Source organism: Musca domestica, unplaced genomic scaffold (genome assembly GCF_030504385.1).
Source record: "Musca domestica strain aabys unplaced genomic scaffold, Musca_domestica.polishedcontigs.V.1.1 50, whole genome shotgun sequence".
NCBI classification, from domain to species: Eukaryota; Metazoa; Arthropoda; class Insecta; order Diptera; family Muscidae; genus Musca; species Musca domestica.
This window is the reverse complement of record NW_026712347.1, coordinates 3,092,652-3,107,959: the sequence shown is the minus strand read 5'-3', so window position 1 is coordinate 3,107,959 and position 15,308 is coordinate 3,092,652. Positions and strand designations below refer to the sequence as shown.

The 15,308-nt window shown below is 35.0% G+C and overlaps 1 protein-coding gene across 2 annotated transcripts in view; it reads right to left on the bottom strand.

Annotated features, from left to right (window-relative positions):
* The window catches only part of LOC101895760 (tubulin beta-3 chain), a 51,929-nt gene extending 37,127 nt beyond the window's left edge, over positions 1 to 14,802 (bottom strand). For both annotated transcript variants that reach the window (XM_059128416.1, XM_059128417.1), the window contains exon 1: positions 14,343 to 14,802. In XM_059128416.1, the coding sequence (XP_058984399.1) occupies positions 14,343 to 14,399 (57 nt within the window). In that variant the 5' untranslated portion in view covers positions 14,400 to 14,802. The remainder of the gene's footprint in view (positions 1 to 14,342) is intronic.
* Positions 14,803 to 15,308: the final 506 nt, after the last annotated feature.

The following is a 15,308-nucleotide window of genomic DNA, read 5'->3' as shown; positions in this document are numbered from 1 at the left end:
GTACGCATGGGCATATGCACTTTTGGTTGCATATAACATTGTTAACTTTAGTTAACCTTGTGGGTTAAGTAAATGAACTGGCTGATCTGGTTTTCATTTCTTTTTTTTTTTTGTGAAAAAGGACATCCCACGGTGACCAATGTTAACATCTGCATGTTTCCAATGCTGTTCTTGGTCTGGATTTTGGCATACGCCATGGCAAAAAAAATTACAATTAACAGAAAAAATACAACAACAACAGTCGACAAAATACAATTAAGGTGTTGTGATATTAATTGCAAATGAAAAATAACCCTTATCCTGTTGTTTGCAATAATGTAAGGCTTGGAAGAGATTTTATCAAAAAAAAAAAAAAAAAAAAAAAAAAAAAACACTTAAAAATGACACCCGGCCTATTTCCAAATTTAGTTAACCACATAGTGGTAAGGGTATAATGTCTTTCTGCATTTGTTTTATAACATGGAGAAGCAGGCGAGATAGACCCATAGTTACTGTTGAGGATCTTCATAGAATCACTTTCTGAGTCAATTAATGCAATTCAGTCCGTCCAAATATTCTTGTGAACAAAATGCCGATTGAGATGAAATTTTGAAATTGGTGAAAATCGGTTCCCTCACATTCGTGATATACACTCCACAAGAATGATATTTGGTGCCAGATATCTTATAGGCCTCGAAAATAACCTTGCCAAATTTTATCGAGATCGGCTAAGATTTGGATATAGCTCCCAAATATATCTTTATTCAATATCAGGTTTATTTTGCACCAAATGTCCTGAATTTTTGCACTTCCGACCAAATTCAGTCTAGAAGCAAGTACATCATATTTTGTGAAAATCGGTTCAAATATAGCTATAGCTCCCATATATATGTTTCATACGGTTTGGTGTTTTAAGTTCCTCACATTCGTAATATGCCCCCCACAGGAATGATATTTGGTGTCAGATATCAGATATAGCCCAGATATATCTCTGCCAAATTGTATCAGGATCGGTTCGAATTTAGATGTAGCTCCCATATATATCATCGACCGATTTCGGGTTAATTGTGCACCAAATGGCCAATATTTGTCAAAATGTCCTGAATTTTGGCACTTCCGGCCAAATTCAGTATTGGAGTAAGTACATCAAATTTGGTGAAAATCGGTTTAGATACAGCTATGGCTCCCATATATATTTCATCCGATTTGGTGTTTTAAGACTCTCACATTCGTAATATGTTCCTCAAGAGTGATATTTGTTTCCAGATATCAAATACAACCCAGAAATACCTCTGTCAAATTTTATCGTGATTTGAATATAGCTCCCATATATTTCATTATGTAATTTCAGATTTATTTTGCACCAAATGGCTAATACCAGCCCAAATGCAGTGTATTTCGGGACGCAAGATTCCATTTGGAAGAACTCGGTTCCGATATTTAAAATTTCGGGACGCACGTTTCCATTTTGTGTAACTCGGTTCCGATATATTTTATACCCTCCACCATAGTATGGAGGGTATATTAAGTTTGTCATTCCGTTTGTAACACCTCGAAATATACATTTTAGACCCCACAAAGTATATTCTTGATCAGCATAAAATTCTATGTCGATTTAGCGATGTCCGTCCGTCTATATGCTCGTCCGTCTGTGTGAGGAAATCACTCTAGCTTCCGAACGAATTGAAGTAGATTGATAAAATTGTACTCAAATGTATATTATGTCTGCATGACTTTTGGTATTGAAAATGGGCCATGTAGGTCCAAGTTTTGGTATAGCCCCCATATAAAGGGTACCACCCGTCCCCATATAACAGTACCTCAAGATATTCGGTATGTTGATGATTTTAGCGACATCATTCGCCGGAATCGTTTCAAATTTGGCATTAGAAGTTCGTAATGGATACTACAGCCTAATACAGAAAATTTTCTGTGTAGGTCTACGTCTTCGTATAGCCCCCATATAACGGTACCTCCCGATATTCGGTATTTTGATGATTTTAGCGACATTATTGACCGGAATTGTTTCAAATTTTGTATTTGAGTTCGTAATGGATACTACAGCCTATGGCAGAAAACTGTCTGTGCAGGCCCACGTTTTATAACCTCCATGGTACCTCCCTATAGTCTGTATTTTGATGATTTTAGCGACATCATACGCCGGAATTGTTTCTAAGTTGGTATTAAAAGTTCGTAATTGATACTAAAGCCTAAGACAGAAAAAATGTAGGTCCACGTCTTCGTATAGCTCCCATATAACGGCACCGCTCGACATTCGATATTTTGATGATTTTAGCGACATTATTCACCGGAATTGTTTCATATTTGGTATTTGAAGTTCGTAATGGATACTACGACCTATGGCAGAAAATTGTCTCTGCAGGTCCAAGTCTTCGTATAGCCTCCATATAACAGTACCTCCCGATATTCGGAATTTTTATGATTTTAGCGACTTTATTCACCGAAATTGTTTCAAATTTGGTATTTGGAGATCGAAATGGATATTACAGCCTATGACAGAAAATTGTCTGTGCAGGTCCACGTTTTGGTATAGCCCCATACCTCACTATATTCTGTATTTTGATGATGCAGGTACACGTCGTCGTATAGACCCCAATATACATTCGGTACATTACATTACTACATTCGGTATGTTTAAAATTTTAACAGAATTTTTAAGGGATTTTATTTTTTTGAAAATTGTCAAATTCATTCCAAGTGTTGGAGGGTATTCAAACTTCGGCCCGAAACTTAAAGTTTTTTTACTTGTTTTAATATAATCCTTCTCGAAGTGATTTCATGCACTCTATAGCAATGTTATCTGTTATATAAGATTAAAATGTCTCCGTCAAATTTAGTGAAAATCGATTCGGAATTGGATATGCCTCCCATATATCCGTTCCCTCTGAAAACAAACTACAACTGCTCTAAAGCCAAATGTTGATAGGTGGGTATGCTCTACTTCAAATTAATTAATTTGTTACAGGAGCCCTACTAAATGTTCATAGTGGTGTAGGGTATCATATAGTCGGCCCCACCTGACTTTTGACTTTTTCTTGCAGGTTTTCATTTCAAAAAGTATATTTAATAAGACGTGAGTAGGTCTTACAAACTGAAGTTTTGTAATGCAAAGTTGTTCCTTATTGCAATTGATGCGTATACCTTGTTTTGTAGGTAAATATGTACTTTATTTCCATAATTATTGTTTTTACTCGATCGCAATAAGGTATTAATGAATCATATTTAAATGAATCATCTACTAAATTTTGCATGCACTTCTCCAAAGAAGCCTTTTTGAATAAGGCCGTCACTTCCTTCCAAATAAAGAAGGGTGTTAATGCATTTCCGTTTCTATTTATTTTTGGCTTTAAATTGTCGCATTACCAAGGAAGCCGTTGAAAAAAATGATGATGATTAATTAAAATGAGGCGACTTTACCTGAATAAATAAAATGCCCCCAGGCCATTGCATTTTGAGACTTATTGGCTGTTTAAAATTCAAATCATTTTGGGTAGTTACAAAATTAAATAAATACCCTGGGTCGTTTCATGTTAACTATTGACATATTCAAATGTAAATTCGATACTCTACCATTTCAAGTGTTTTATCGGAATTTTTTTCTGGTAATTTGAGAATTTATTTTTCAGATTTCATTTTCAATGTTATCCTTACTGGGTTTGCCTGCCTTCTTCTACTTTCGTGGACATATGTCATATCCAAATTATTGAAGCCATTTTAGGTTTGTAGTGTATTCGTGTGGTGTTTCCTTTTCCACTTGTGGTTTCAAATTACCCAAAAAAAAAAAAACAAAAAATTAAATGTTTGTATGCCACAAAGAAGTTGTCATTAGTTGATGGGTATAATCGAACATGTGTATGACATACATGGCTCAGGCATGTTGGCAGCATGTAATTTTAGTTGTAAATGAGTTAGGAGAGGAATCTCTTTCAGAATTTGGTTTTAAAAATAAGAATAAATTCTGTCTGGTTTTTGGTGGTTCAAATAAAATTTACTTTTAATTTTATTTTCATTACGCCCAAATATTGTTTATTTATTCACCAAATCAAACAAATTTTTTTATTGTTGTATTTGCGCTCTTTCCCACAATTATGTTTGTCAAAATCTCAAAGATAATTGACCGAAATCACATCACACACACATTTTGTTTTTTTATTAAAGTGATGACTTGGGTAAATAATATTGAATATATTTATCAACAAACATTGGATGAGGTAAACAAAAAACCCAACTCCAGTTCGCACTTCAAAAACTGTTTTTGTTTACCAAAGAACAAAAAAAACGCTTAAAACTGTAACTGCCACTAACTCTGGCTGGCTGACTGACTGGCTAAATAGATAATAATGGCACGCATAATTTTCTGAAAACCAAAAGTGAAACAGAAGAAAAAATGCTGAGAAAGTTATTTCGTTTTTCATAGAAATTTTAACCTTGCATTGTTTTAATGGTCTTGTGAGACTGACCCAACCAACAAATACATTTGGTCAGCGTTTACTTTTGGGTAAGAAAAAAATATTAGCGTTTATGTGTCTCAACGTATGATCTATTATAAATGAATGATTGAGAACAGCTTGCTTGGTTGCTTTTTGTAATTTCTATGATATTTTGAAATAAATTTTATGATTTTTTTAGAATTTCGGACTATTTTTAAAATGTTTTCCCATGTTACAATAAAGAGGTAAAGCTACGAGGTGGTAACAATTTTTTTCTGAGTGTGCCCGACTTGTGTAAACAGAAAAAGTCCAGAAGAGAAAAAGAGAGCTGTATGAAAAAAATAAAAAAAGGAGTCGGAAATCATGGAATCTGCTGGATTTATTTTACGAGCAACTAGCTTATATTCGGAGAGCTTAGACAAATACAGCATTCTCCATCTCTTTTTAATACCCTCAGTCATATGGCTACAAAGGGGATATGTCATTTGATACGGCCAAAATGTGCCTCACCGAAATAATGGTTTTGAACCCTAGGTCTCTTAGGGCCAAATCCTTTTCAGCACATTGGGAGTCAAACTAGGGGTGTCCGTCTGTCCGATTGTCTGTCTGGATGAATGGTCAAACTTATATCGAGGTCGGAGATGGGCATCATCGGTTCGCACCTTCTGGTACCTATCCCACAAAATGTGAAAATTGTCAAGGAAAATATTCCACTAACACAAAATCTGGTGTGAAGAAGAAATATATCGGATTACTCCATCTGATACCTCCCTCATAAAGGGTCAAAAACTTGAAAAATCATACCGCAAATCAATATCTATATAGACAAACAAACATCGGATCAGGGTATCACATGTCGATTTTGCGATATTTACCTTAAGTTTAAGTCAATTTTTGTTGATTTGAGTGTGTAATTGCAAACAGTTTTGGATTTTTAAACTGGGCGAATTCTTTTTTCCTTTTATTTGCTGCTCAGGTTTTGAGAATATACCCACACTTAGAAATATACATATATATGAAAGCTATGGCTATATCTGAACCGATTTTCACCAAATTTGGTGCACTTCCTTTTAAACCGAATTCGGTTGGATATGCCAAAATTCAGGTCATTTGGACTGATATTGGCCATTTGGTGCACAATTAACTCGAAATCGGTTGAAGATATATATGGGAGCCATATCCAAATCTGGACCGATCTCGATAAAATTCGATGGCAGAGGTATTTTTGGGCTGTATCTGATATCTGGAACCAAATATCTTTCGTGTGGGGTGCATTTTACGAATCTGAGGGACTTAAAACCCCAAATCGGATGAAACATTTATATGGGAACTTTGGCTATATCCGAACCGATTTTCACTAAATTTAATGTAGACCTAATTCGGTCGGATTTGCCAAACTTCTGGTTATTTGGATTGATATTGGCCATTTAGTGCGCACTTAACCCGAAATCGGTTGAAGATATATATGGGAGCTATATCTAGATTTGAACCAATTCTCCCCAATTTCAATAGGGTTCGTCCTTGGGATTAACAAATATTGTTTGGAAAATTTCATCTCAATCGGATAATAAATGCGACCTGCATTTTGTTTACAAAAAATGGACAAACTGACGGATGGGCAGACGGATCCTCAAAGGAAAATATGGGTTTGCACAAAGTCATAATACCCTTACCACTATGTGGTGTAGGATAAAAAAATAGTATATGACAAAAATATAAATAGTAATCATTAGAGTGGAATTCGATCGCATTTTACTTGCACATAAAACTGAGCAAAGCATACCTGTTTTTATTCGAGTGGCATAGACAAATAAAATATATTCGACAGATTTTTCTTATTCGCTGGAGTTCTCCCAATCGGATTCGAGCGAAATTTTCCCTCGACTTGAATTCGAACGAACACTTCGGAGGTCTGGCTAAAATCGTAATCAAAAAATCAAAATATTAAAAGCGATACTTTGACAGAGGGCTAAAATTACATATCTCTTGAAGTTTTTATGTCAGAGCTGTTTAAAAACAAGTGCTCCCTCGCCAGTCTTATTTTCTTAGTACTTTGAAATTATCAAAAATCATGAAAAATCGCTATATTTTTGGGAATTATGATCCATCCCGGTCCCTAAAAGGCTATTTATAAAGAGAAAGTAAATGGTAAGTCTTCTATTTATCTGCGGATCGCCAGATGTGTGGGACTTTAATTTTAGTCATGTGAATTTTCCATCCTCGGGTTACTTAATTTTTTATCCCCTATTATACGGATTTTATATTTAATAGAAGACCATTTATGAAAAGGAAGACCTTTCATGACACTCAAAGTAAACGAGAATTATTGCTATGGAATCTAAATTGCAACTACACAAATCAAATATTTTTTAAGTTCCGTGAGCACTTAAGCCACTTTAAAAACACCCCCACAGCATACACATACAAACAAGTGTTCGTGTTAATATTAATCTGCCAAAATACAAAAAAAACGACTCCAAATAAAATCGTAAATAACAAATGCATTCGTGCTTAAAGCTAGTTCGCCATACGGTTCTCCTCCAATAAACTTTCTTCAAATTTTTTAATACCCTCTAGTTTTAATTAAGAGAAATGCTTTTTTAAAAAATATATATAATTTTTTTATTACTTGTTTATTAACAATGACATTTAGTCTAATTAAAATGCGTTTTTTTTTTTTGTAGTTTATCACTTTTAATAACCCATTCCTCGGATGGCGGCTTGTTAAGCGCCACAAAAGCCAACAAATACTTGACAAAATAGAGTCGAGCGGACTTTCATGGGTTACAGACTCTATGTAAGGGGTGGGAAATTTTATTGTAATAATTTTTTTATAGAGTTGTTGTTGTTTGTTTGTTTGTCATGAACATAAAGTGGTTTAGTGTTTAGTTATTTTTTTAATGAATATTCGTTGTCTCTCAAGGTGTGTGTGACTCAGGGAATACAAATGTATATATGTTTATGTGTGTATGTATGTATGTAGTGCCTAGGGAATATTAAATTTCTTTGGGTGCTTATCTTTTACCTTTGCCTCGTTTTTTTTTGCTGACTCTACTTTTGCGGCCACAAACTGCATTCAAACAATGGAAATTACTTAATGAAGACATAAGTAATGCAACCGCTTACTAGCCTGGGATAGCTCGGCTAGGTAGAGTTTCCATAAAAATGTCGCATGAATGCTTTAGGGGGAGAGACACCAACATATGTTTTATTTATGACAAGTTCAAAAAAGCAAAAAAAGAAAAACAGCTGATTCATGGTTTTTCATAGCCCAACTGACTCTAATGACAATAAAGTTTTGCCCAAAAGGCAAATAAGCTGGGAAGTTGAAGGTGCAAAGATTGCATTAATTTCGAAGAGAAATTCCAGAAATAATTAATTGGGGAAAATATTTGTAAAAAAGTGGGAAATAATAAGTAAAAGGCCCATGAATAAGGCTGATGAATTGTGTAACGTCGACTTTTGATATTACCTGAAGGCCAAGAAATGGGGAAAGGCATGCAGGAATAAATAAATTACTATATGCTTATTTCGGATTTTAAGATCGTTTTGGTTATTCAAAACATTGACCCTTGCTGTGGGAGGTACCAGCAGGAACGGTCCGCATCTATCCTCTTTATAACAGATATTGTGTTGCCGGCAAGTCTGAGTGGCACATTTCGCGTTTTGGGAGCTTCATTTTTAAAATGTTGATCCTTTGTGGGGGAGGTACCAGAAGGAGTGAACCGATATATTCCATTTTCCTAGCAGATCTTATCTTAGTAGAAATAATGGGATGTGTGAAATATGAAGAGAGCCGGAAGTTTATTTCGCATTTTATGATCGTTTGGGTTATTCAAAACTTTGACCCTTTGTGTGGGAGGTACCAGAGGGAATGGTCCGAACTCTTCCATCCTTATAGCAAAACTTGTGTTAATGGAAATATTGAGATGTGCCAAGTCTGAATGGAAACGGATGTTAATTTCGCGTTTTAAGAGCTTCACGGATATTCAAAAACTTGACCCTTTGCGGGGGAGGTACCAGAAGTAGTGGACTGATACATACCATCTTCATATCAGATCTTTTGTTAGTAGAAATAATGGGATGTGTGAAATATGAAGAGAACCGGAAGCTTATTTCCGATTTTATGATCGTTTGGGTTATTCAAAACCTTGGCCCTTTGTGTGGGAGGTTCCAGAAGGAATGGTGCGATCTCTGCCATCTTTATAACAGATCTTGTGTTGATGGAAATATTGAGATTTGCCAAGGCTGAATGGAATTAAATGTTAATTTCGCGTTTTATGAGTTTCATGGATATTCAAAATGTTGAACCTTTGTGAGGGAGGTACCAGAAGGAGTGGACCGATATATTCCATCTTCATATCAGATCTTTTGTTAGTAGAAATAATGGATTATGAGAAATTTGATGATCGTTTGGCTTATTCAAAACTTTGTCCCTTTGTGTGGGAGGTACCATAAGGAATGGTCTGATCTCTACCATCTTTGCAACAGATTTTGTGTTGAGGGAAATATTTAGATGTGCCAAGTCTGGGTTTAATTGGTTGTTAATTTCCCGTTTTATTAGTTTCATAGATATTCAAAATGTTGACCCTTTGTGGGGGAGGTAGCGAAGGAGTGGACCGACATACATCATCTTCACACCAGACTTTGGTGCTCTTTGTGGGCGAGGTGCTTGTTAGAGTGAACATTTTCGCACCTGATCTAGCACTGATGCAAATATTGGGATTTGCAAAGTTGGCGCAAAATCGGATTATCCCATCTATTTCTGGGCAATTTTTTTTAAATATCGACCTTTTGTGGGAAATACCGCCTTTGCCTATCTCCGGACTCGATCAAGTTTGATAATAATATTACGATGTACCAAGTTTGCGCCAAATCGGATACTCCCTTCATGAGTTATCGTGCACACCGGCCAGCCAGCCAGATCATAGCTAAATCGACTCCAAATGTCCTGAAACAGATTTGGTCCAAAGAAATATAGGGTCTAAAACCGTTATTTCGATGAGCCACGTTTTGGCCGTATCAAATGATATATACCCTCATTTCTAAGCCACTCGTCCGACAGCTGGTAAAATTATTCCAGTGACAGCTCGTTATATTGTTTACAAGCGTACAAAAGCATTTTGGTGAGAATTTTACGGATACCAATCCGTTGGAATATTGTGTCTAGAGCGTTTTGGAAAGCAAGGTTGGCACTAAAAAATATCAAAGTGTCGATCACCTCAAGCAAGCGCTTCGCCGGGAATGGGCCAAAATACCGCAGAGCAACGGTTTCATTGACCGTTTGAAGGTCATAATTCGTGCCAAAGGTGACCAATTTTTGAAAGCAAAAATGTCGGAAATAGCATCAAATTTTAGAATAAGTTTAGATTTGTTCGAAAATTTGATGCTATTTCCGACATTTTTTGCTTTCATCCAATAAAATTAAAAAAAAAATCTAAAAATTATGGCGATTGACTTTGTTGCAGATTTTTTTTTGTCTCACCCTGCATATGATTTATTTATATTTTATATTTTATTTATATTCAAAGACTTTTTTTCAAAATAATGCAATTTGAACGACAAAATTAATATTGAATTCATTCTAAAGTAAACAAATTAAATGCAAGAAATCATCGACTTTTGCTTTGACCCCCCGCTGCTGTGGACCAAATACAAAAAAAAAAAAAAAAAACCAAAACCACAGAAAACACTCGCCTCGATGCGAAATATGAAAAAATCTAATACTCGTGGAGATAAAAATATTGAAATGATTAATATTTTAATATTGTATGAATTTTTAAAAACAAATGTGATTTTCTTATAAAAATTTATGAATGTTTACATGCAAGGCCTTATCACTCCAGCGATGGCTGATGTCGACGGCGACGACAATGACTTGTTGAAGTGATTAATAAGAGCATTATAATTATTTTGCACAATTCTAAGAATAGTATAGACATTTCTTTAATAGACCCTTTTACTTTTAAATAACTGAGTAAATATTTTCAAGTTGAGTATTTCCTACTTTTATAATCGCCTATTTATCTCAAATGAATCATTAACTGAAGTGATAACCAATAAAAATTAAGTTTTAAAACGTCCAGAAATATTCTTTGATAAGTCTTATCTTAAAGTGAAATCGGAAGTTCTTTTAGGTGATTTTTTACGTTTGGATTTTTATTATTTATCATGATTGTTTATTGGGCCAATAAACTAAGTGGAATCAAGAAATTGTTTTGAATTTACTTTTTAAATAACAAAATAAAATTAAATTATTATTTTTTTTTTAATTTGAAAATATTATGGTAATATATGCATGACATTTAATTTTCTATAAAGGATATAAACAAATTGGGTAAAACACCACATTGAAAACGTTGGGCGCCATCTAGAAAAAAATGTTCACTCCAATATAAAATGTTCTCCGACTGATAAGGTTAGATTGCTTGTCTACAAACAGATTTTTAGACCACTTCTCGTATTTGGTTTGGAATTTCTTTCAAACAATAGGGTTTTTAAACAAAGAGTGGTGAATCTTAAATCCTGTTTGGGTCTAAGACCAAGACCAAGGAGAAGATGCGACTACAAATATTATGAGCTTTTTCTGTTCGGTTTGGGTAGAGGTAGATTCTTAGATCCTAAGACCAACTCAAGAAGAAGGTGCCAACAGGACAGTGTAAGAATCCATCGACTTCAGTCGTATATATTACTTTATAATAGCTAGCTCTCTAGATTCTTTTATTTTGATCATTTTTTCGTTTTTTAGAGAAATTTTTCACTTTAGGATAAAATATTGTCCAATATGAAAGAAATTCGGAAATTTCCAACAAAAAACATATCGGCCTAATTGAAAACATTGTGCGCCACAATTACGTCATTTAAACAGAATAATAGATCATTCTATTATAAGAAGATATTGGTAGTTTTCACTGCAGCATAAAATATTGTCCCATACGAAAGAAACTTGAAAATCGTCAACAAAAACATATAGGCGTTACTGAAAACATTGGGCACCACAAAGAATGCATTTTCTTAGATATTTAAACAGAAAAATAGATCATTGTATTGTTAGAAGTTATTGGTAGATTTTGTGTCCAATAGTCGTTATATTTTCCAAAATGCCTACAATTTGAAAATTCTACGGACTGGGGACGAAAAAGTGCCAAATTGAATGAGACATCAGTTGGGCGCCAAATAACTAAATAACGAATGATAAATTCATTTTCTTACCCATCAGACCCGCACAATCTTCCTTGGAATGCAAATAAAATATTTGGGCGCCATTTGGTTTCTGTTTGTCGAACTTTGCAAGATTTCACAAAATTTGGAATCCCAAAATTCTACGGACTGAGGGGAAACATTCCCAAATTAAATGAGATATCCGTTGGGCGCCACAGAACTTCTTTTTATCCTATGAAACTAACAACTAATGTTGTTCCGAATGTCAAAAATATATACAAATTTCGGAATGTCAAATCCATGAAAAAAAATGTAGATCTTCTTTGGACGAGATTTGAACATAAAAACGAAGAGATTTTCACAATCTGGTAGCGAAACATTGCCAAAATAAATGAGTCATCCGTTGGGCGCCATATAACTCTTTTTATACTACAAACCTAACAACTTAAACTAATTTCAAAAATTTTGAAATGGGTAAAGTTTCATGTTGTTCCAAATACCAAAAATATGTACAAATTTTACAGACAATGCAAAAAAAAAAAGTTGGGCGCCACTTGATCTTTTTTACAATATTATTCAGAATATAACAGAAAAGTCTAAACTTAAAAACTACAAGATTTTCACAATCTGGGAATCTAAGATAAATGTCTCGATTTTGGACATTTTCATGCATGAAACATTCCCAAAAACTGTCTAAAGAAATTGGGCGCCACATAAGTTCACCTTCGATAACAGAAACTGTTTTATAGGCCTAGAATAATCAGAGTTGGGCAGGATTTGGTGTTATTTGAAATATAAAAATTAAAAGATTTTCATAATCTGGGAATCAGAGATTCCTGATATCCCATGTTTCTGTTACAATCGCACAACCTACCCACTATATATTTAAAAAAAATCAATAAATTGGGTCAGTAAAAAACACAGAACTAAATAATTAACAAAAATATTTGTTGGGTGCCAAAGCAGCACAAGAATTTCGCAATCATTCAAGGCAGTGTAGCTTCATATCTACTCCAAAATTCGGAAATAAATGATTTATAAAGAAATTAGTTGTGGCGCCCAACCATAAGCCATACACAGAAGCTGTTCCTTAAACCTCAAAAAATCAAAGCTAGACAAGAATTTGTGTCATTCCAAACGAAAAATTAAAGATTTTCACACTCCAGCAATCAGATAGAAAATCCTCGATTTCCCACGTTTCCAAATCTATAATAACAGCACAGCCTACCCAAGAAAGTGTGATTCCATAAATATTTCAAAATTCAATAGACTTGGCCCGAAAAAATACTGAACTAAATAATTAAGAAAAAATCAATTGAGCGCCAGAGCTGGACCAGACTTTATATTGTCGCGAGCAACAACTGAAGGATAATTTCACAACCTATTCAAGGGAGTGTAGCTTCATACTTCCAAAATTTAGAACTAAATGAGTTAGAAGGAAATTAATTGGGCGCCACTTAAACCATCTGCGATAACAGAAATGAGTTCATAATCCTCAAAAGATCAATGCTGGATAATAATGCATGTTATTCCGAACATAGAAATTTTAAGATTTTCATAATCTAGCAATCAGGGAAAAATTCCTCGATTTCCCACGTTTCCTATTCTATAACCTACCCAAGAATCAATAAATCCGGTCTGCAAATTACAGAACTACATAAGTAAAATTATAGAGGCGCTACATTGGTCCTCTTTTGCGATCAGAGAAGCAGATTTAATAATCCCAAAGCTCAGAGCTTCCAAATATCAAAAGGGAGGATATTCCACTATTTAGGTCCCTGAGATACCGTACCGATCACATTAATAATCTTGAAAACGTTGGGCACCAACCAGCCAGCACCTCTCTTTTTGCAGCTTTCATTTGCCACTATTTTTACTACTCGTCATCATTTCCGATATGATAAATGATACGAAATTCGTGGAAATCTGCAAAGGTCGGAGGCGTTTTGACGAAATTCATTCATTTAAATCAATTTAAATTGCTTAATTTTCTTCTAAGCTACGCAAAAAACCAGTGCGATTGTGACAAAGTTCCAGTGTCTGGTGATTTTTTTTTTTTTTTTTTTGTTAAATTCTCGTTTTGAGAATTTCGTGTGCCGAACAGAGTAGAAAACTCCTTAAAAGCTGTCGCACATAACAGCAACAACAACAATCACCACAAAATCGATTTTGAAATTTCGGTTTACCCTGACATTGATTTTTGGCCCAGCAAGTGAGCAACGGCATCGTCAGGAGAATATGGAGAAGCAAACTAAATGCCTGCTTGGCTAGCCGAATTGACTGGTGATTTTGAAAATCTGACATCAGCTTAAAGGCGCATGCACGAGGTTTGTTTGATTTTTGTTTCTTCCAATGCGTTCTGTCATGTGTGTAAGGAAACTCGTTGGAAACTGGATTCCCCGATCGAGAGAGAGGAGAAGATGGAAGACAGTTGCTGTGTTTCAGATACAATCTCCTCCAATAAAATAAAAGTCGAAATTAATTTAATTCACAAAACAAAAAAATTAAAATTCAATTTGCGAAAAACACCAAAGACCCAGAACAACAATAACAACAATGAAATTTAACCAAGCGGCTGGTTAGGCTTGACGCAGATCAACGAAAACTCATTCTAGCTACTGCTGCTGATTTAGCAAAATAAGGAAACCCAACCTCGGCGGCAGAGCAAAAATTCTCAAGAATTCTAGCTGATATTTGAAAACTTCAATAACGAAATCAAATAGAACAACAACATCGACAACAAAAACTTACCTTAGCACCGATTTGGTTGCCACATTGACCGGCTTGCAAGTGGACGATTTCCCTCATATTGGATTTGGTTTGGTTTTTTTTTTGGAGATATTCGAAAACTGGGATAAAACTTTGTTCGAGTTGTGGACGCTGGTGATAAATCACGTTATTTTCAAGCACTTTTTACACGTTTTTTTGTTTTTGAAATGGGCTTTTGTTCGTTTCTTTTGTGGGCTTAGCTCAGAGAGGGTTGCTTTTCTTTAGGTAGTGTCGGGAATCCTTTTGGCACTCGTTTCTTTCAATTTCAATTAAGGAGGATATTTGAATTTCACAAACAGTTCTTTGCTTTTTTTGGTTTCTGCTTTGTCAATTCTCTAGAATTTTTCCACAAAGCAACAGCGACGACAAGACAGAGAGAGGAGGACGCACACTTGATATCCACTCGACTTACAAAACTCAACTGATCGGTTGGGCTGTGCGCTTTCGTGCAAGAAGCATTTTTGCCGGCTACATGAAATTTTCAGCCCCCCATTGTTGTTGCTGTTGTTGTGCTATCGTAAATGTTCTTCGGTGGGATTTGTTTTTGCTGCTGCGGCTTGTGTTTGGCTGTGTTGTACGGTCATCGTCATCGTCTTCAACCAACCGTTGAACGGCGCAAATGGCTTCACATCACCACCATCGTCGTAGCCATCATACCAGACAATCAAACAATGGCATTGCCATTCATTGCCTGTGGATAAGTATGAAGTGAATAAAGTATCTACACAACTTCTACAAAATTCTCCAAACTTCCTGTAGTTAAAATGTGGTTGTGTGAGAGTGTGAAGAGAAATCTGATCGATATTTTAATGTTGTATTGATAAGTATAAAGTGGAAAGTGAGAGTATATTTCTCATTGAGATAGAGAATCTATAAAGAATGCACATTGACGAAACCTTTAATTAAATTTTTTAAACTGTTATAAATTATGGCCTATAAATCATAGTC